This window comes from Spermophilus citellus (genome assembly GCF_964194105.1).
Source record: "Spermophilus citellus genome assembly, chromosome: 4".
NCBI classification, from domain to species: domain Eukaryota; kingdom Metazoa; phylum Chordata; class Mammalia; order Rodentia; family Sciuridae; genus Spermophilus; species Spermophilus citellus.
This window is the reverse complement of record NC_138185.1, coordinates 129159120-129183169: the sequence shown is the minus strand read 5'-3', so window position 1 is coordinate 129183169 and position 24050 is coordinate 129159120. Positions and strand designations below refer to the sequence as shown.

General features: G+C 32.8%; 1 protein-coding gene across 3 annotated transcripts in view; it reads right to left on the bottom strand.

Moving 5' to 3' along the window:
• Positions 1 to 24050, bottom strand: part of TRPM7 (transient receptor potential cation channel subfamily M member 7) — a 99225-nt gene that overhangs the window by 56430 nt on the left and 18745 nt on the right. For all 3 annotated transcript variants that reach the window (XM_081290673.1, XM_081290674.1, XM_081290675.1), the window contains exons 3-11: positions 19985 to 20023; positions 13425 to 13623; positions 10083 to 10296; positions 7334 to 7458; positions 5992 to 6163; positions 4822 to 4996; positions 3285 to 3408; positions 2183 to 2255; positions 807 to 907 (exon numbers count right to left, since the gene is read on the bottom strand). In XM_081290673.1, the coding sequence (XP_081146799.1) occupies positions 807 to 907; positions 2183 to 2255; positions 3285 to 3408; positions 4822 to 4996; positions 5992 to 6163; positions 7334 to 7458; positions 10083 to 10296; positions 13425 to 13623; positions 19985 to 20023 (1222 nt within the window). The remainder of the gene's footprint in view (positions 1 to 806; positions 908 to 2182; positions 2256 to 3284; positions 3409 to 4821; positions 4997 to 5991; positions 6164 to 7333; positions 7459 to 10082; positions 10297 to 13424; positions 13624 to 19984; positions 20024 to 24050) is intronic.

The window sequence follows — 24050 nt, the reverse complement described above, 5'->3', positions numbered from 1 at the left end:
AAATTGATATTTTGAAAGAGTTGTGTGTGTGTGTGTGTGTGTGTGTAAAGATTTATTGATGGAACTAGATTGGAGTATATGAGAAAGAGAAAAGTAAAAGATGACACCAAAGTTTCTCATCTCAGAAGCTGCAAAATTATTGTTCCCATTTCGTTGAATGGAGAGGCTGTGGAAAGAACAGATATAAACATCCAATGAAATATTATGTATATAGAGTAAAAATTCCAAGGCTCTTCAATTCTAGAATTTTTATATACCAACATACCCTATAAAATGCAAGATTATCAAGAGGCCAACATAACTTAGAACCTAAATAGATCTGGATATTGTAGAAATGTTTAGCTAAATGAACTTTGCACCTGTGGCAAAAAGGTAAAATGTGAAGTTAGGTCATAGTTTCATCAAATACTTTGTTATTATAGTTTTCCTTATTGTCTGTGAAGGGTTGATTCCAGGACCCCTTGGCTGCTGAAATTCATGGATGTTCACATTATTTATGTAAAATTAAATGGTAAATATTTGCATATAACATACACATATCCTCCTGTATACTTTAAATTATTTCTAAATTATTTATACCTAACATAATGTAAACATTACACAAATAGTTGTTATGCTATACTGTTTAGGAAATAAAGACAAGGGAAAAAAAAGTGTGTACGTATTCAGTATAGATGCCATCATTGTCGGACTAACCACATAGTACACAATCTGTGGTTAGTTGAATCCCTAGTTGTGGAACTTATGTATACAGAAAACCTGTAGTACTGAGTTTAATTATATGTGTATATAGATTATTTACGTACCAGCCACTGCTGTCCATAAACAAATACATGATTTTTGGCAATGTCAACTCTATCCCATGCCAATGTAAGGATAAGCTGGTCAAATGCAGATGCATTAGTACCTAATTGAATAAAAAAAATAGTTTGCAAGTTTATCTCCATTAATATGTTAACACTTAGGAAATCTCCCTACCACCCTTTAATTAACATACACATCTGGTGTCAGACATTGCTCAGAAATACCTGCCTCAGAGAGGTAAGAATAACCTCAGTATGGAGGCTTATTTTCCAACTACAGAAACTACACAGCCTCATTCATTGTAAACAATTCAGAACGCAGAAAAGTAAGCAGAAAATGTTGATGATCTATCTATTACAGAGACAGTACTGGCCGTTAAGATTCTGAAAAAATATCCTTTCATGTCCTTTTCTGTAAATATATAAGTGCATTCATATACTTCTGTTTATCTGAAAATGGGATATTATGCAAAGTGTTCAGTATTGTGTTTCGAGTACCTTACTATGTATATGATATCTTACCAAATATATTTTAGTATATGTTTGATTACTTATATAGGATGATTTTCTAGGAACCAAATTGATGGACACAGCATACACACTTTAAGGTTTTTTTATATCCTCCCCAATATTTCAGAAAGCTTATATCATCCACCAAGAGCACAAGAATTTAAAATTTATTTTTACTTTCATACTATAATGTTGACCATCTTTCTTCAAAGTATTTGAATTCTTTCTCCAGTATCATTTACATAAATTTTGACTCATTTTTCCCATAAGGTATTCATCTTTTTCTTAACAATTTTGAAAAGCTCTTTGAGATTCCTCCACTTTAAAATTTCTGCTCCTTACTTTCCTCATTTATAAAATGAGAAACATAAAAGGAAATGTATCCTTTCGGGATACTGTAGGGATAAAACAAGATGAGCAATATAAACCACTGAAGAACAGTGGTCAGCACACAGAAAGTATATGGCAAATACTACACGCAGATAAGGCTCTCTTTTTACCTGAATTTTGTTTTTTTTATCATTCCAATTACTCTTCTTTCATGGTTTCGAGATTTCCTGTCACTTATTATCTTTTGATTCCAAGATGATATAAATTATGGTATTTTTTAAATACTATCACCTTTAAGTACTTATTTTAATGGGATAATTAAAATTCTGCAGGCATACACCTTGCTATAAACAATAATAATTCTACAAGATAAAAACAAAAGCTAACTTACTGCCAATAAAAACCAAGATTGTGTGTTTCACAAAGAAAAATTACTGAAAAATTTACTTTCCAAGTATTTAACCAAATTTTTAAAATCCTACCTTATATAAATAGGCTATACTTTCAAGATATTAAAGATAAAATTTTTAAAATCTTACCTTTTAGTAGTGCAGTAAGTATTGCTACATCTATATCCTGATGTTCCTCTGATCCAATGTGGAACACAGTGATCTATTTAAATATTAATTCATAATATTACATCTTTATATTTTTAAATCTAAGACATCATAAAACAAAGTAATTTTAAGGTGTACTGTGATGGGGGTTGAGGGGTAGGTAGGTAGGTTGATATTTGTGGGGAGGAGGCAAGAAAAACATCAATCAACCCTCAAAAAAAAAATCCAAAAAATTAAGACTTATCATTTATTATTTACCAAAAACAATAGCATATATATTGAAAATATTTGGTTTCACACTTTTTTTTAACCTATCTTATATCAGTTATCAGAATAAGAAACTTTAGAGTGAGTCTACAGTTTACTTGTAAGAATAAATCCTGCTACTTGTTATACAGAGCAAAAACCCATTCAAGTAATACATGAATTCTTAAATGATGAGTATTTGTTTAGTTTAATTCTTTTATTGAAAATGCCTACAGATTTCCTAAATTGTAACACCATGTTATCTAAAGATATTTTTCATAAAATAAAAGATTATTTTAACCCAAATACGAATTTTTAACTGACTTCATTTCAGTGTATAAAACCTACCATGGAAGTAGACAGCAAATCAAAGGTTATCATCTATTTATAGACTATTCAAAATTTTTATCTCTAAAAACTTAAACATGATTAAAACTAAGTAGCACTGATATTTAACATACCACACTCTTAAGCACTCCCTCAGAATAAAATTGTTTAAAATTTTTTTTCACTTATTGTTAGAAAAGCCATCAAGAAGTATTTAGTTATTTATATATACATGTATACACACACACACACATTGAAAATAATCTGCTGAGACCCAGTTAAGAAACTTTTTCTAAAAGAAACATGGAAATATACTGTTTAAATACCATATAAAAAACTACAGTCCTTCTTTATCACTATATAATCTGAAAAGACTAATAAATGAATGACATTTTACTTGGTTAAAGAAGATTTAAAAGTTTAAAATCCAAATTAGAAACAAAAGTATCTCACTAATTTAGAATGTGCTTTGGAAGAAACAAAAAGCCTTATTCTGCTGAAATATACTTACAAGCTCTTTTTTCTTCATGCACTCCATCAGTGTTTGAAATAAATGAACTGCTTCACTTTGGCCAAAGTTAAATGTTTTCTTGATGGTTGAAATGATATCAACCTCTGCTGCATCAGGAAGACTTCTAGTATAAGAGGAAATATAACTTAATGCACTAGTTTCATATTCTATTATTTATGAGATTATTACTATTAAATATCTGACATTGGGCAGAATTATTTTTTCTTCATGAGACATCCACTATAAGTCTTAAGGGAAAAAAAGAGAAATGGAATTATTTTTCTCTTTGAATTAGTGTGTGTGTGGTATGTGTTTCTGTGTGTATGGCAGGGTGGGAAGTACCCAGGGATTGAACTCATGGGAACTTAATGACTGAGCTACATTCCCAGCCCTTTTAATATTCTATTTTATTTAAGATGGTCTAAGTTGCTTAAGGCCTTGAGAAATTCCTGAGGCTGGCTTTGAACTAGGGATCTTCCTGCATCAGCCTTCCAACCTGTTTACATTATAGGCATGCATCACTGCATCTGGCTAGTTTATAATTTTTAAAATATAGTATATGCTGCAATCAGTACTTACATTTTATAATATGTGAAGATAATTCAAAAATATTATGGTGTATAAAGTAATATTTTGCCAAGATGTCTTGAATGTATTTACATTTTTCTTTTTATGAATAGGTTAATACATGTATATGGCCAAAAATAGAGAAAACATAAAAATATGAAAACTCATAGCAAGTGCTCTACCACTGTGCTACAAATATCTTTCATCCTTCCCACTATCTTTCATCTTCCCAATTCCATCTCAGCCCTTTACTATTGCTATTGATTATGATTAGCTTGGACGACTTTCCAAGATCTCTTTTTATATATACAAATAATTAGCACCTCTTTCTCTACATAAGGAGTGGCACAATTGGGCTGGGGTTGTGGCTCAAAGGTGGAGTGCTCGCCTACCACATGTGAGGCACCGAGTTCGATCCTCAGCACCATATAAAAATAAAATAAAGATATTGTATCCACCTATAACTAAAAAATAAATATTTTTTAAAAAAGAGTGACACAATTTATACACTGCTCTACATCTTCTTTTTTCTAGGTAGACATTTTGATAATATTCATAAATCTAGCAAAAGGTACCATCTTTATTCAGCTATAAACTGCCCATTTTGTAGATACGCCACAATTTACTTATTTAGTCTTTTTCTGATGGATGTTCTACTTTATTCCAATCTCTTACTCATACAAATAACCCTATAACAGCTGAACATCTGTAGAAACAATTCCCAGATATAAACTATTGGATCAGAAGATGTGTGCTTCTATAGCCAACAACTTTCTTCTATTAATACAAAAAACCCATATTTTACTTCATTCCAATAATGTATGAGTAGGCTATTTCTTCAAGCCTTAACAAAATGTTGTGCTGAACTCAAGATTTTCATATTCATAAACCATTAAAAGTAACCTAATACTCTAAAGACCACAAGACTCTTCAATCAGGTTATTAAAATTTTCTATACAAATATACTTACCCTCCTTCTTCTGTTTGTTTGTGAATATAGGCTAGCAAATCTGCAGCTCTGCCTGTTCCTTCACATACAACTACAGGAACAGGGGGACTTTCTTGAAGGTATTCTAGAACTGTGAGTATAACATTTGGCCCACCCTCAAATATCAGAGCCACTACAGGAACACCTTGGCCAATTCCTAAAAGAGTAAAAGTTTAATTAGAAAATTAAATAAAATTGTAATTTTAGCTTTTTTTTAAATGCAAAGTTAAAAGTCAGGACATAATTTCTTGTGTTGACTTCACTTTACTCAATGTAATATCAGTCTCACATAAATAAAGTATTAAATATATTACTTTAGCACCAACTGAAAATCTGTTCTAAAGACAAAATTAGAAAATCTAATATATAATTTAGTATACATTAATATAGAAATTAATGAGTCATAATTATTTAAGTGGCACTGACTGATAAAATTCTAAGACTTCTGCAAGAGTAAAAGAAAAAAGTTAGTGAGAACAATTTTTGTTTTTACAACATGCAGAATTGGTAACTGTGACTTATACAACATTTCTAATTTTTGTAAATGTTCTGCTTCCACCATAATCTTAATACACTGTTCAGTAATTGTGTATTTCTATTTCATTTTGTCATAGAGTTCACCTTGGTGTCCCAGGGTTACAAAATTTCTTCTAGTTGTAATAAAATTTAGATGTTGAACCAGAAGGTTCAGCCATGATTGGAAAGGAAAATTCGTCACAAGAATACAGATTTTTAAGACACACTTACCAAAGAGTGACATCTATTCATTTTATGAACTTTAAACAAGCTTATTTTACTTTATTACAAAGTGGCTTTATTCCATTTTACTTTTCAATCTTAAATTCCAAAGCTAAGTCTTGGATATATAAGACATTAAGAATACTTGTAAATTCCTTTGGCAGCAATGACAAACAATAGCTACAAAGCTTCTAATGAGCCTTTTTGTCTTTGGCCTTGAAGCCTGAGTACCCTATTTGGCCTGAGAGATCTTCTAGGTCTTAAAATTGTCTAAGATCCGCCATTTTGGGTTGTTTTATAGATTTCTTGCTACATAAGGAAAAGGGTACTTGACATTCAACTTTTCTAGAACATCACTGGCTTTTAATACAGCTCAAAATAACTTCCATAATAAAAGTTTGGGAATTCCCTTACTTGCGTGAATTCTTTGCTGATTAATAGTTTTTTCAAGTTCTCTTCTTAGTCTGACTTCTGCGCCATACTTTCCAACTGTGCCATCATCCACCAATATGAAATGGGAATGGAGATTATTCAGGACATTCAATTTGCTCAGGGGGTTCAATAAGGTTTGATAAGGAGCAATGACCTAAAAAATAGCAAACATAACAGTTAGTGGGCAGGATTAAATGTAACAGAATGTAAAATAAATTTTGAAATAATCTGTAAAGAGGTAAAATTCTATTTCACATTTAGAAATAAACAGTGAGAAAGAATATATCAAAAAACAAAAGCTAGGGACTGGGGTTGTGGCTCAGTGGTAGAGCATTTGCTTAGCATGTGTGAATCCCTGGGTTAGATACTCAGCACCACATACGAATAAACAAATAAAGTAAAAAATCCATTGGCAACTAAAAAATATTAAAAAAAAAAACCACAAAAGACTAATCAATTTGCAGAATTATATATTTCATTATCACATGCAAAAGGAGAAACAGTAAATAAATATACAGTGCTAAGAAACTATTATGAGATTGAGTAAACTGTAAGATATAAAGGATTTTTTAAAAAGCAATAAAATGTCACATTGTAATTTTTCTAGCCATAAAGAAGATATTTAAAATTGATATTAGAAACTTAAGGGCTGGGGATGTGGCTCAAGCGGTAGCGCGCTCGCCTGGCATGCGTGCGGCCCGGGTTCGATCCTCAGCACCACATACCAACAAAGATGTTGTGTCCGCCGATAACTAAAAAATAAATATTAAAAATTCTCTCTCTCTCTCCTCTCTCACTCTCTCTTTAAAAAAAAAAAAGAAACTTAATAACACTTGAAAATGATTTCTTTTCAATAATCTCAATTAATATTCATATCTTTAGCCTATAGAAATAAAACATTAGCATTTGATTCCTCCTCTGAGTGAAAAGATTCTTTTTTTTCTTAATGCTTCTTCTTTTTTTTTAAATGGACAGAGTGCCTTTATTTTATTTTTATGTGGTTCTAAGGATCGAACCCAGAGCCTAACACATGCTAAGCAAGTGCTCTTCCACTGAGCTACAGCTCCAACCCCAATAAGATTAATTCCTAACGTCAAAGATTCATTCAAAATGTAATTAATGGCATGATATGAAAGACATTTATCATTTATATTTATGAATGTATTTTCAAGAAGATGAGAAGAAAATCACAGAAAAATGCTTTTTAAACTTCATTTGAAAAATGTGGTATGATCATGAATATTTTAATTTGACTTGCTCCATTTTTGCTATAATTCTGTTTATATGTAAGTGCAAATATGAGAAACTTTAAAAACATTCTTACATCTCTCCCAACAAGATCATTTCTGTTTTCTATCACTCCCCATGGAGCTATTCCAATAGTGCAAATCTTTCGAGATGATCTGGAAGCATGTTCTTTGAGGGCATCACCAACATGTTTTGCCACACCTGTTCATGCAAAATTTTATTCATTTTAGTTCAAAGTTTTCATTATGCTAGGAACTATCCTGTGCTTAATTTTTAACATTACAATTCATGATACATTTCTTTACACATATAAGATATAAAGCAATGACATCCAAAGCCAAGCTTTCAAAGGAATAATCTGACCAAAATGGAATGAAAAAGCAAAACACCACAACACCAAATCACTACAGCTGCCTAAAACACATGAGAACTACATTCTACCATGCTCCTATAAGGCCAAGTCCTTTCTTGGACTTGTAAGTAATTTAATTTTTTGTTTTTCTATACATCATCTAGAATAAATTAAGAATATGACTCAGTGGCACAGGACCATAAGCACAACAAACACACATACAATGAACAAAAGCTGTCAAATTGAATCAAAAACATGGGGAAATGTAGAAAAAAAAAAAAAAAAACTCCAGAGAATATATACAGTAGTTCCCCCTTACCTGTGGGGGACATGATCCAAGACCCCCAGTAGATGTTGGAAACTGTGTAGTATAGAACCCTATATGTAAGTATTGTGACACTACAATAGTACATCTGATGGACAATCAATCTGATAACCAAGATGGCTACCACGTGACTAATGAGGTAGGTAATATACCAAGTATGGATATGCTGTACAAAGGGATGACTTAATCCCAGTCAAGATGGAGTGAGATGGCATGACATTTCACCATGCTACTCAGAACACAGCACAATTCAAAAACTTATAAATTGCTTCTGGAATTTTCCATTTAATATTTTCAGACCATTCACTGTTAAATACAAGTAACTGAAAACATGGATAGGAGGGCACTACTGTAACTTCTCATTACAATTTATTATGTGTCCCCTCAAATTCACATGTTGAAACTCTAATCCTGACACCTCAAAAATATGGCTCTATTTAGAGACAAGATACTTATAGGTGATTAAGTTAAAGTGAGGCCTTGTAGAGAAAGCTCTAATCCAACTGACAGGTGTCCTTATAAGAGGAAATATAAGCACAAAGAGATGTCAGGAATGCCTACATACAGAAAAAGGACACAGCAAGAAGAGGTCCACCTGAAAGACAAGGAGAGAGGCCTTGCAGTCAGCCAAACCTGCTGACACATTAATCTTGGACTTAGCCTCCAAAACCATAAGGAAATAATTATCTGCTGTTTAAACCACCCCTTCTGTAGAATTTTTGTTATGGCACCTCTGACTATATCACTGTTTGCTTTTTAAAATACACTAGATCTTATCCCTCACCTGGATTATGGAAACAGCATCTTCATCTTGCTCACTGAGTCTATTTTCAAAACATTATCCATTATCTTTGCTTTTGTCAATGCCTACTTAAATCCTTCCTTTCTCATTTAGAGTAAAAGAAAAAGTTCTTTTAATAGCCCAGAAGTTCTCAGATAATGATCTATTAGCCCTGCTATTCAATATGCCTTCCTGCCACCATACAACTTCTGACACCATCATCTTCCCCTCAAGCTACTATAGAGCTTTCTTACTCTTTTTGTAATAGACTAGTCATTCCCCCACTTTTAACGCCCTGCCCCATGCCTTTCTTGTATTTTGCTCCCTCCTATCCTTCCATTGCTCCTCATTTGTTACCCTCCCAGTCAAATTCTCCATAACTATATACAAAATTTTACGATAATCCCTCCATCACTTCTCACTATCCACCTCTTATTCCATAGTGCTTGCATAGCACTTATCATCTAATATATTATACATTACTGAGTTATCTCTTTGTTGCCTGTATCTCTCTCATTTCACACAAGGTAACTATCTTGCCTCTGTTTTGTGAAATGATATAAACTCAGCAGCCCAAAGGACGTCTGACAGACAACGAGGCTCAAAAAATAGTTGCTGATAATGAATAAATTAGATGTTTTCAAATTGATGGATGTAAATCACTATGGCTGATAATGAATAAATTAGATGTTTTCAAGTTATTGATGTAAATTACTGTTTTACTTTAGTCATTGAAATTAATTTGCACTCCTTAAAGTCAAGCTGTACACATGAAAGGAAAGACTTGGGATGAAAGGTGATAACATTAAAAATTAATATTTGAAAGCTACTTTTTACCACTGCTGAGGCAATGAATTGCCAATCTTCTACCAATTTACCAGTTGTCAGAAAATGATAAAAATTAATGCTCTGTAGTAGGGTCAGCAAATATTTTTTAAAGGGCCAAAAAGTAAATATTTTAGGCTTTGCAGGGCATTTGCCAGTCTTTGCCATAACAATTAGCCTCTGTTATTGCAGCAAAAAAATCAAACCAAACCAAAACAAAACATAAAAAAAACCCAGCCATACACAATACATAAATAAATGAGTGGATTTGTGTTCAAATAAACTTTACTCACAAAAACAAGGATTAGGCTGGCTTTGGCACATGGGCTGTAGTTTGCCAATCCCTGCTCGAAAGTGTATTATTTTTTTAAAGCCTAAATGACAACCAAACAGATTCAGTTATTTTTATCTAGGAATTGTACTCTTTATTAGAAGAACTGAATATATTTATACTTGGTATTGGATATTATTTCAAATATCTAATTGATACTATGAAAAATCTCCAAACACACTAAAAACAATTAATACAATCATCATATTACCTGTGTTTACCCCTCCAGTTAAAATCCAGGCTCCAGTTGTAACTGCAGCTTTAATAAGACCTTTTCCAAGCAACTGCTTGATTCGTGGGTGTAGCTCAAATTTCTGCATGCCCCCATGAACAGAGATAACAAGTTTGGGTAATTCCACTTGCCATTCTTTAAGCAGAAGTTGCAGAATGATTTCAGGTTTGGTGTCATATGATAGCCTCACATACTAAAATAAAAAATATTTTAAAAGGACAAAATATTTGAATGCGTTCACAGATTTCATAATGCAACACTGTCTCATTCTAGAAAAAAATCACTTGAATCAGATAATGTAAAAAGAGATTTCAAAGGCAATTTTCAATGTTTACATTCATAGGAATAAACAACAGTAATCGGTTTTAGATATTAGATGGATATTAGATCTTAGAAGCAGTGAAACTCTAACTTAACATTTAGATACAAAAGTTACTTTCTTTATATTCAATTAACAATCCAATTTGCAATTCTATCCACAGTATTAACTTCTTTAAGTACGTACAGTCCGGATAAGATGATGGTAAAGGGGGAACTAAAGAATTATATTAAAAATAGAGGGGCTGGGGTTGTAGCTCAGTGGTAAAGTGCTTGCCTCACATGTATGAGGCACTGGGTTTAATCCTCAGCACCACATAAGTAAATAAAAAGAATAAAAGTATTCATTTATCTAGAACTAAAAATATCTTTTTTTTTTAAAAAAAAAGAGGCTTTAATCAAAGACTTGCTCCTATTAGGGACAAACACTGAATTAATTATATATTTGAAAGCTTTGTCAGTAATCTGTAGACTATTTATAACAGAATTGTAAATACACTGTAAATTTTAAAAGGTATTTTAACTATTTTTCCCTTCACTGGAAGGGACTGGATTTTATCAAGTTGAGAAACAATCAGAAAATCTTAAGATTACAGGAGCTCCAGATGTAGTTCAGTGTAAAGTGTGCACAGGCCCTGAGTTTGTTCCGTGGCACCACATTAAGCAGGATGATCGTGAGTTCAAAGCCAGCCTTAAGTAAAAGTAAGGCACTAAGCAACTCAGTGAAAACCTGTCTTTAAATAAATTGGCTCAGTAATCAAGTACCCCTGAGTTTAATCCCTGGTAGAGGGATTAAAGGGGGGATGTGGGGGAAGTTATAGCTCAGCAATAGAACATTTGCCTAGCATGTGTAAGGCTACGGGTTCAATCTACAGTACAGTAAAATAATAATAACAATAATAATAGAAAATAAGCTATCACCTCTATGAAAAACTTCCTCTGCTTTGATTTAAAAATCTTTTGTTGAAATAACATCACAAAACATATTTGCAAGGACCACTTTAAATCATTCTCTTTGTCCAAAGCACATATATGAATTAGTTCATAAGAAACCTGAAATAGGGCTGGGTCTGTAGCTCAGCAGTAGAGTGCCTGCCCTCACACTGTGAGGCACTGGGTTCAATCCTCAACACCACATAAAAATGAGTAAAGATATTGTGTTCATCAACAACTAAAGAAACCTGAAATAGTCAAACATTGGAAAATACAATTTTTTAGACATCTCTAGAATAGGCTTTCTACAAAACAATATACTGCCTGTTCCTTTACAAAGATTAAAAAAAGTCACTCATGTTAGCACACATCTGTAATCCCAGCAATTTGGGAGGCTGAGGTAGGAGGATTGAAAGTTCAGGGCAGCCTCAGCAACTTAGTGATGTAGCAACTTAGCAAGCCCTGCCTCAGCAACTTAGTTATGAGCAACTTAGCAGGCCCCTGTCTCAAAATGTTTTAAAAAGCGTTGATATGTAGCTCAGTGGTAAAGCACCCCTGGGTTCAATTTCCAGAACAAAGGGGTAGGCTGGGCATGGGACAGGAGACACAATGGAAATTTTCTGTAAATGAAGCCCAAAGTACCAGAATTCTACATAACTAAGTACAAGACTTAAGTCCCTTAAGAATTATTCCATACTGTCTTTTTGCATTAGTTTTATAGAAATCATTATTACATTTGAATATATAAAGTAGTGTTTGGAAACAGTCTAAAGTTAAATTAAATATTTGTAAAAAGACTTGGTTAGGAATAAGTGAGGAATTTCACATCCAGTAATGATGAACTAGGTTGTTTTTATATGGTACTAAGGATTGAACCGAACCCAGAGTACCCTACCACTGGGCTATATCCCCCAGTCCTTTTTGTTTTGAGATAAGGTATCACTAAATTGCCCAGGCTATCCTCAAACTTGTGATTCTCTTGCCTCAGCCTCCAGAGTCACTGGGATTATAGGTATGCACTACTATGCCCAACTTGACTAGGATTTTTTGGACTACTCTTTTTCGGGCAACTATAGAAACTAGAAAAAGGGTAAATAAAATCTGTTTAAGGAATCAAAGAGCAACAAAGGTAGTGAAAACTTCTGGGATTGATTCAGGAGAAAAAGAAAAGTTGTAGAGAGAATGAGCCCGCCACTTTCCAATGCTTTTCTCATCAGGTGAGGAGGGAGGCAGAACAAGGGAACATTTATAATGTTTAAATCTAAATGATAAATAATTATGTTGTAGAGGTTTAAAATACACAGAATTAAAATTCCTACCAATAAAATAACAGAAGTCACAGGGGAAATAAACGCAGTTACAAATATTCTAGAAGTTCTTGGATTTTAGAAGTGGTAAAAGTACTAACTCATGATAGATAACAAGTTAAAAATGCATTTTATAGTATTTACTATAAAATTACAGAACAGAAAAAAAAATCATATGAATAGCATACCAATAAAAAAGGAAATAATTTAAAAAATACTTAATCCAAAAAAATACAAGAAAGGGAAAAAGAAAAAATAAATGACACAACTTGGTAACTAATACTATAAACTTAAATATAAAACATTAAATTTTTTTAAAAAATGATATACCGCTAAAAAGACATCTCTCTCATTTGTTTGGTTTTTGAGACAGCATCTTGGTATGCTGCCCAGGCTGGTTTTAAAAGGATTCAAGTAACACACTGCCTTGGCCTTGCAGGTAGGACTACAGGCTTGCACTACCATACTCACAAAAGACACTTCTTAACATAAGAAAAAGTTAAAAGTGAAAAGAAAGAAAAGGTTTAGCTATCCTCTCAGAAAAAGGAGACTTGTCAAGACAAATTACAATAAAGACATTTTATAATGATTAAAAAGTTCAATTCACTAAAGATCTAACAATTTTGTATTTGTAAGAGCTTAACTTTTATATATTCGAAGAAATTATTGGGATTAACTTTCTGTTAGATAATACATGTTTATTCTTTATATAACAAAGGAAATAAAGTAAAAAAAGAAAACAAAAATCAAGTACATGACACACCTTAGCTCTGTAGGAATGAGAACCCCCTTGAAAATTGATGACTCCATAAGCATCCGTTGGGCTCTGTTCTGTATGCTTTTCCACAGACCACTCTTCTATTGCCTGATTAAAATGGTCACCCAATTTCACATCTGAGTATTTCATGGCAAGACTTGCAGTGAAACAAGCATGTTGCTTGACCAAGCGACCACAAAAACACCTAAAAGGAAAAAGTGAGATTATAAAGACTTTTTAAAAAATTGAGTCAATGAAAAACTGAATTAAAATGAGTGAACCAATAAAGATAAAGAAAATAGTATGACTCTTTGATTTTAGAATATCAGTAAATAAATGCTTTCATTAAAGCACTGAAGTAGGGTGATGATGATGTTATAACCTAAATTCCTGTGGGGCATCCTCAAAAAGTGGTGTAGGTATATTACAGAAACAATGTTTCAGCAACAGAATGAAACAAACCACCAATAGAACAATATAGATTAATCTGAAAGATCATGTTGAGTAACAGAAGTCAGGTATCAAAGATACATATTTACATGATTCTATGTGTACAGAATTCAAGAAAATGCAAACTAATCTATATAGTGACCAAAAGGTGATCAATGGTTGCCTGAGGCCAGGGATATAAAGGACAGAATTCTACCTAGAACATCATGCTGGACCACAATGTAAGAAGCAAGAATCTAATAAAGCCAGAGAGTCTCACTGATTTGATATGATCTTAAAATTAGAGTTTGAGGAAATCAGACAGCTAGAGTTTATAGGGTAAAAAACAAAACAAAAAAGGAAAGAGTTACTAAGAGTCCCAAATATCTGCAGAAGGGTCCTTCTTATTAAAAAAAAAAAAAAAAAAAAAAAAATTACTCAAGGCAAAGGTAAGAACCACTAGATGGTAGAAGGCCAAACAATTCCTTAAGCTCATGAAGGACAGAACCCATCAACCAGAATTATCTTTTAACACATATGGCCTAAGATAGAATTTTCAGAAAAGTTTTATCCAATTAGGATTCAATGAGACCTAGACAACATGCTTCTTGATAAAATGTAAAAGCAAGACCTGAAAGGATCAAAACAATCCAAAGTAACCTAACTGCATGCTAACATAAGTCCAAAACTCCCTAATTGAAATAATAAAATCCAGCACTCAAACACATAAAATTCATAATGTGAAGCACCCATTAAAAATTCCCAGACAGGGCTGGGGTTGTGGCTCAGTGGTAGCATGCTCGCCTAGCATGCATGAGGCACTGGGTTCGATCCTCAGCACATAAAAATAAAGACAATAAAGTCCATCAACAACTAAAAAAATATAAAAAGACAATTTCATTAAACGAAGACCGCAAATGACAGAAATGATGCAATCACCAGAAAATGACACTAAAACCACTATTATAAATAATCTCCATCTATTAAGTATATGCTCAGAAAAGAGACGAAAATGTGATGAAGAAAGAAAAATCATAAGATATTTAATTTTTTTTTTTTTTACCTGTCCGAGATTTTATTGGCAGGACTGTAGCGGCCAGTCGCAGAAGAGAAGGGAAGGGGGGGAGAGAGAGAGAGAGAGAGAGAGGGAGGGAGGGAGGGGAGAGAGAGAAGAGGGAGGAGAGAGAGGAGGTGGGGAGAGAGGAGAAGGGGGAGAGAGAGTAAGAGAGTAAGAGTAAGAGAGAGAGGGGGAGGGGGAGAGTAAGAGAGGACAAAGAGAGGGTGAAAGGAGGAGAGAGAGAGTAAGAGTAAAAGCTAAAATTTTTTGAAAAGACACAAATAGACTATCTAGGGATAATATAATAGATAAGATAGAAGTCAAGGGAAGGGTTTTATAATGTATTGGGAGGGGGAGAGGGAGAAAGAGAGAGGTGGGGGGGAAGAGAGAGAGGGGAGTTAGTTCAATAAACTCAAAGATGTAGCAAACGAATCTATTCATAATGAAACCAAAAGAGAAAAAACTGTAACCTCTGGAATATCTATCATCTCAGAGCTACTTGTAAATTCAAATCTCAAAAGGATTGGAAGTAAAAATTTAAAAACATGTTAGGAAAAAATTACCCAAATTTGAAAACTGTTGGATCCACAAATTTGAGAAGCTCAACAAAACATAAACAAACCAAGTATAAATAAATTACACTACGGCACTGCTGTAAGTCAATAATATAGAGGAAATCTGAAAAGCAGCCAGAGTACAAAGGTTATGTTATATGCAGAAGAACAAAGATAAGAATGATAGCAGGAATCTTCAACAACCATGCAAGCCTAAAGTTAATGGAACAATATCTTAAGAACTTAAAGGAAAAAAACCTGTCAAGCTAGAATTCTATACGACTTAAAACTATTAGCCAACCAAAGTGATCTAATAGATGTTTCCATGTACAGAATAAAAACCTTCTTTGAATACATGTGAAGTACTCATTAAGACTGATATATTGGGCTGGGGATGTGGCTCAAGCGGTAGCGCGCTCGCCTGGCATGCGTGCGGCCCGGGTTCGATCCTCAGCACCACATACAAACAAAGATGTTGTGTCCGCTGAAAACTAAAAAATAAATATTAAAAATTCTCTCTCTCTCTCTCTTTAAAAAAAAAAAAGACTGATATATTTTGGCCTATAAAATAGGTCTCAATTAACCAATATGAAAAAAATACAAATTGTATTCTCTGAACACAATGAAATTTAACTAGAAAACAGTAAGAGAAACATGGGAAATTCTGAAGTATTTGGAAACTAATGACACACTTAATTTATGAATCATAAGAAAGTCACAAAAAAAGAAAATATTTAGAACAAAATGAAAATAAACATCAAAATCTGTGGGGTACAATTAAAGCATCATATGGAAGAAAATTAGTGTTTGTGTAAATAGGTATGCTTTATACAGTACATAGCAATAAAAAATTGTGGTATATAAAGTTTAAACAGAGAACATTTGAAAACAAAAAGTAGCCTAAATTCTACCTTAAAAACTAAAAAGATTATGAGGGGCAAGGGGGAGGGGGGAAAAAAAGGGGAGAGAATTGAACAACAGCAGAGGAGGTAGAGAGGGAAGATGGGAGGGGAGGGGGGAGTGTAGGGGATAGGAAAGGTAGCAGAATACAACAGTCACTAATATGCCATTATGTAATAATGTGAGTATGTAACAGATGTGATTCTGCAATCTGTATTTGGGGTAAAAATGGGAGTTCAAAACCCAATTGAGTCTAATGTATGAAAGATGATATATCATGAGCTCTGTAATGTTTTGAACAATCAATAAAAAAAAAAGAAAAAAAACTAAAGAGAACAAATTAAACCAAAAATTAAACCCAAAGTAAACAGAAGGGAAAGAAATTATAAAGACAATGAAATATAAAAAAGAGAAAAACCAATGGAAAAGCAAATAAAATAAAAAGCCTATTACTGAAAGAGCAAGAAAATTATCAGACACATAAATCGAAAAAATTGAATAGGGAATTAAAGTTTTTGTTTGTTTTGAGACAAGGTCATGCTATGTTGACCAGAACTAGCTTTGAATAAGGAAATAATTTCAATTCTACATACACTCTACATAATCTCAATTCTAAAATGAAATAAACTCTATTCTACATACACTCTTCCACAAAATATAACAGGAAACATTCACCAATTCATTTCATGAGGTCAGATTCATCCTAGTTAAAAAAAAAAAAAAAAAAAAAGACAAAAGCATTGTAAAAACCATGAAACCCTCACTAGGATAAACTCAAAACTTTGTTAAGAAAATATTAGTAAAAAGAATCCTGTGTTATATCATAAAAAAACAATCAATTTCAAGTGAGGTTCATTCTGGGAATATAAGGTTACTCCAAAATTCCTAAAACCATTCATCAACAGGCTAAGGGAGAAAAATCTCTCAGTCATGCCAATAGATAAAGAAAAAGTATTAGATGAAATTTAACATCTGTTCCTTATAGACAGAGAAAGGAGGAAACTTCCTCAACACAGTGTAGATCTTATCAATGAGTACTGTGATTCACTCTCGCTAATCACTGAACCTACGGGTGGTCTTGGAAACTATGGACAAAAAAGTAGACAAAATATATGAGATAAATGCTTTCAGGCACTGAACAAGAGGAACCATGAAGCCCTATTTCATGCGCTAAATGAAAGTAAAACATAAAGCAACCCCCCATGACTGCATAGACTAGGCACTTTCTCAACCCCTGTGCATAAAGGTGATGCTCAGGCAGAAAATGGCAAAGTTGCTGAGTTAGGCAAGGAAACAGAACAGAAATAGTTGGAATTTGTAGCAAGGTACCAGAGAAAAGGGATTCCAGAGAATATAAAGAAACTTGAACGGAGATTCACAATGGGTCCTTGGCCATGGTCTAAGGTTTATTTATGTCAGACAAGATTCTGTAATGCCTAGCAGAAATCTCCTTCTGTGGATGTCAGAACTGGGTCATAAGGTCTGAAAGACATTGTGCTTTTAGTTCAGAGTAAAAAGAGACCGTCAAGCATCTTAAGCATTTAGTTGAAACCCCAAAAAGGCTATACCTTAAGAGTAAAAAATTCAAAATAGGAACAGAACTTCCCTAACAAGAAAATCAAACCTCAAAGAACCAAAGAATAGCCAATAATTCAATCATCTGTCAGACCGAAATTGAATACCTTTAAAGGAAGACAACACAATCCAGAACTCCTAGGAGATCTATAATGTCCAACCTACAATTAAAATTACTAGATACACGAAAAAACAAGAAAGTATGATTCATTATCAAGAAAAAAAGAGAAGAAATCAATAGAAAGAGACCCTAACTGATGTATATGTTGAAATTAATAAATAAAAAATTGAATACAGACTTTATAAATATATTTGAGAACTTATAGGAATAGATGGTCATAATGAGGGCTGAGGTAGTGTATCCCAGTAGTGAAATGGAAACTTTAAAAAAGAATCAAATAAATTTTAAAATAAATGTACAGTAAATTTTGCAGCATACTGGCAACTGTAGAAATAAGGGTTATAAGCACAGATCAACAGAAATTATCCAATTTGATAAATAGAAAAAAAGCTAAATTACAATAAAATAAAATCACAGCAACCTGTAGAAGGTATCAGGAGTTTCAGAGGGAAGAGAAAAAAAAAAAATGGGGTAGCAAAGTATTTTAAGAACAATGGCCAAAATCTTCCCAATCAGGTGAAAAGTTTGAATTTGCAGACATTTCTATAAACTGAGTAAGTACAAAGAGAATCAATATCACAGACATGTTGCTGAAAACCAAAGGTATGAAGAGAAAAACATCATCTTTAAAGTAACCCCAAGAAAAAAGACCCATTACAAACTGGAAACAATTACACTAGTGACTGGCATCTCACTAGAAACAATAGCCAGAATATAAAATGACATCCCGTTAAGTGCTGCAATGAGAAAACTCAACTCAGAAATCTATATCCAGTGAAAATATCCTCTAAATATGAAAATAAAATATTTTCAGATATATCTGTACTTAATAAATACTAAAAGAAGTTCTTCAACCTGAAGGGAGAAAAGGCTGATAGAACGTCCCATCTGTAAGATGAATACCACTGGAGGAGGTAAAAATAAGGGCAAATGTAAAAGATTGTGAGTTGTTTTCTGCTGACTTTATTGACTGGGAAAAAAATTCAATATACCTAAAAGAAACTCATTCTATACACTTGTTTCTAGCCTACCAGAGACATTATCTTCTTTCCCTACTAAACATTACCATTTATTCAATTGCCTAACTAGGAAATAAGTCTTCCCTTTCCCTTATATCAAAAAATCTATTGCATTTACTTACTTCATAAATCCCTTCAAATGTATCTACTTCCCTTTATAATCAGAGCACTCTTAATTCAGGTTGTCATTTTTTTGCCATAATTATTCCAAAACTTTCAGAACTGGCCTTTTCTCTTTATCCAATCTCCTCAAAATGCCAACTATTAGAATGGACAGAGGGAAAAGGGAAAAAAAAATCTAACATATTATTCACCTATATAATACTCTTCTAATGCAAAGTCAAAAGCATGTGGCAGGGGCCGGGGTTATAGCTCAGTGGTAGAGCGGTTGCCTAGCATGCATGAGGCACTGGGTTCGATCCCCAGCACCACATAAAAATAAAAAAATAAAATAAAGGTATTGTGTCCATCTACAACTAAAAATGTATTTTTTAAAAAAGCATAGTATACATGCTTATACGTGGCATAGTATACATAAAATTTAAATGACCTGGCCCATATTTATTTCTCCAGGCTTAGATCTCTCCAATCTCCACCTTACATTAAGTAGTCTCCTAAAAGAACTATGATGTCCTTAACTGTCAGGCCTTCCCATGATCTGTTTTTTTCTGTCCAAAACCTCTTTCCTTCATTCTTTGCCCAACTAACTCACACTCAACTAATTTAGAACTCTGTTCAGGTAGCTTTCGCTGAGTTTCAAACCGAAGTGCCTGATTCTTCACCTCAAGTCTGGATAAAACATACTTAAAATACAATAGCATCCAAGTTTTATTGTCCTGTATTCTAACTCATATATCTAATACATTAGTTTTGTTTATTTTTCAAATTTTGTGCAATTATGTTAAACTTACCTGACAAGTTGCTGACAAATCTGACATCCTGGAAGGCATCTACAAAACATAAAAAGATAAATAACCCATAATCTCAATAGAAAACTTTTTAATTTTAAACTGAACTACATAAACCCACACAAAAGTATGAAACAAAGGTAAATAACGTATTTAGTTTTTCAATAGATATCATAGATCATGTGTACATTGACTTGTATGTAAGTTAACATTTTAAATTCACATAGCTTCCTTATTTTAAATGAAATCAGTTTTGATATAAAATCTACAAAGCATAAGAGAAAACACTGACAGATTTAAATACACAAAAACATATTCATATATGGCAAAAATTTGCCACTAATAAAGTCTAAAGACAAATTGAGAAAAACAATTTTGCAAAGGCCTAGTTTTCTAATATATAATTTCCTCATATCAATTTTTAAATCTAATATCAAAAAGAAAAAGTACATGGTTCACAGTAAAAGCATATATATGAAGAGATTTGATTAGCAAAGATTTAAAAACAATATTTGAGGACAATGTCTTAGTAAGAAAATAGAAAAACTGTTGTATCTATCTGGTGGGAGTTGTATACTGATATCATCTCTATGGAAGGCAACTTTGACAACACTCATCAAAATAAAAGATACAGTTTCCTCTTCACACTCTAATGCCAGTTCTAAGATCATGGATCAAAAAAGACCTGTGTATGAAACAAGACATATATAACATAATACAATGCAGCATTTTTTTTTCCTTATAGCAAAGAGAAAAACTGAAAATAGCCAAAATGTTCATCAGTAAGGGACTATTAAAACAAATGATTCAGACATAAAATTATAACAATGCGTCACAATTAAAAACAAAGTAGTGGTCTCCAAGACAAGTAATAAACACAATAGGCTAAACAGTATATATCTTAAAGGAGGGAAGAGAATATATAAATATTTGCAAAGGGGCTGGGGATGTGGCTCAAGGGGTAGCGCACTCGCCTGGCGTGCGTGCGACCCGGGTTCGATCCTCAGCACCACATACCAACAAAGATGTTGTGTCCGCCAAGAACTAAAAAATAAATATTAAAAATTCTCTCTCTCTCTCTCTCTTCCCTCTCTCACTCTCTCTTTAAAAAAAAAATATTTGCAAAGACATGCAAAGACTGTATCTATTTCTGGAAAGTATTTTAAGGAATGGACTGACACCAGATTGTTATTATTATTTTTAGTTTCCGGTGGACACAACATCTTTATTTTATTTTTATGTGGTGCTGAGGATCAAACCCAGCGCCCCACGCATGTCAGGCGAGCACCCTACCGCTTGAGCCACATCCCCAGCCAGACACCAGATTATTTTGGTAAGGAGAAAGCTAAAGCACAGTAGTGGAAAGGGAATTTTGATTGAAAAAATTTGGTAACTTGCAAACCTTGAATCAGGTGCATGAACTACTTAGTAATATAAAATTAATTTAAAATTCCTACTAGTGTAGAAAGAATCGACCAGCTAACTGTTTGAAAGTTACATCTCATGGACAATTTCAGCTGAAGATACTTACAGCTTGAGGGGGTTTTTCCTGCTACTGGGGACTGAACCCAGGAGTGCTCTACCTCTGAGCTACAGTTCTAGCCATATATGTATATGGGGTGTGTGTGTGTGTGTGTGTGTGTGTGTGTGTGTGTATTTTTATTTATTTCTTTATTCATTTATCTATCTATCTATCTATTTATTTTGAGACAGAGTCTTCTTATTAAATTTGACCTAGCTGGCCTCAAACTTGTAACCACTGCCTTAGCCTCCCAAGCACCTGGAATTACAGGCATGTGCCACCACACCTGGCCATGAGGTTTTCTTTAACACCTGACAAGTGTTTTTGTTATTTGTACTGCAAGTGAAATAAATTATAGAAAATAAACTCCTTACTGATAGTACAATCTATTTTTTAATTAAGCAAAATTACAACTTCTTCAGTTTTATTTGAAAACTGGCAGACTGACCTAAGGAGACCTAAATTCTAATACCATTTTTATAATTACCAACCATGTGACCTGGTGATGTAATCATATCTTTAAAAGCAGTAAAAATATCAGAATTGTACAATCTAATGATTGAATAAGACATTAATGTTATCTAATGATCTTAAAGAGTTAATCAAAATATTTACAGAATTTACTTTAAAATGGAAGGATATTGGGGCTGGGTTTGTAGTTCAGCGGTAGAGTGCTCGCCTAGCATGGGCAAGGTGCTGGGTCCGATCCTCAGCACCACATAAAAATAAATAAATAATAAAGGTATACAAAATGGAAGGATATTTAAAGAACATACTTAACAGTAATCAAATAAGTGCAAATTTAAAACATACAATTATTGTTGATTAAAAACAAAATTTCAAGGCCAGTCTGGGCAACAAAGTAATATCCCCTCTTTAAAAAAAGGTGCAGTAAGGGGAGAAACAGGAAAAAATAAAATAATAAAAGATAGTCTATTTTTTATTTATCACCTGTTCTTGAAGACAACAGAATATGTTACTTAAGTCAGGCATTCCTACTCACTACCAGTAATAATATATATTGCTTTAATCCCTTAAGAAAGTATTTGGCATTATATAAATTAAGGAAAGTGAGACATTAAACACACACAAAATAGTTTTATCCACAAAAATCTTAATTATGGCCTAAGGTTAATCTATAAAGGCCACAAACTGAAAACAACTTAAATGACTTGTAATATAAATAGGTAAATAAACATAAACTATGGTAAATACACTAATAGAACATTAACTATCATTTTAATGAAATCTGTAATATAAAAATATTTAACATGTTTAAAACCAGATACATATTTTTATATAGACAGAATGGAGCAATATTTTAAAACAAAAACTAAGCGCTGAGGAAAAACTAAAAATAAATCCACCAAATTATTATTAACAATAGCTGTCTTAATGTACTGAAATTGAGCATAGCGCCAACTTTTTGCTTCAAGTTTTCAAAAGAAATGTGTTCATTTTAAGCAAAAAATTTATTCAAAATTAGGATCTTAAATGCTAAAATAAAGAAAAATGTTCAATCCAAATGGCAGGCTTATGTAATGTAAACAATGAAAGGCTTTATTTAGTTTGGAAATTCTATTCAACAAAGACTTACCTAGTACTCATTATGGGCAAAAACTTGTACTATAAGAGTTTAACAGTTAATAAAAATTATCTCATTTTAGCTATTTTTCATAAGATTTCATTCACATACTTAATGAAATTAAAAGTTGCAGAGAAGGTAATCTGATAAACAGGGTTTGACAAGAGACAGAAAAAGAAAATGCAAAAATATTGTCAATGCCTTTGTCAATTTTTTTCTAAATGCTTGAGAAGAGAGGTACTATATAAAGTAAGGAAATAATCATATCTTTGATTTGCCTTTAAGCTTTTTCTATTTATAGGTAACAGAAAAAAAATTAGCAAAAATGTTTCTTAATGTATATATCACAAAGTCAACCTTTTCTTGAATTATAGCTAATATCCTTTACTTTCAACTTTTTTCTATTATCAAACCCATTTTAAAAAACAAAAAGACAATCAGAGATACCCACAGTCTCTGATAATAGGTTTAAAAGGTTTTCCAATAAATACTGATTTATATTCATATAATGTCAAACAAAAAAGTGACAGAGGCTGGGGGTCTAGATCACTAGTAGAACACTTGCCTCACATATGTGAAGCCTTGGGTTCATTCCCCATCAATGTCTACCCCTTTGCCCCCAAAAAAGTGACTAGTAGGTCTATATTGGTTTCTTCAGCATGAACCATAGTACTGGGCATTCAGTAGATGCCCAATAAGTAGATGTACAAACATGTTTTAAGTTCTCAAGATCAGTGAATGAACAAGTTTAAGAGAGAAAGAGAGGCGTTACCTACCTATCTTTGTAATACACTAGCATAATTTGAGTTTGGAGATGGGGGAACACTTTGAGGAAGAAGTTTTATGCTGTAAATGTCATTAAGAACTCTTCCAATATCTTGTTAATCCTATCTCCTTTTCCCATTCCCAAAAGAATATTAACAATAACTACAAAAATTAACAGTGACTACAAATATTTAATA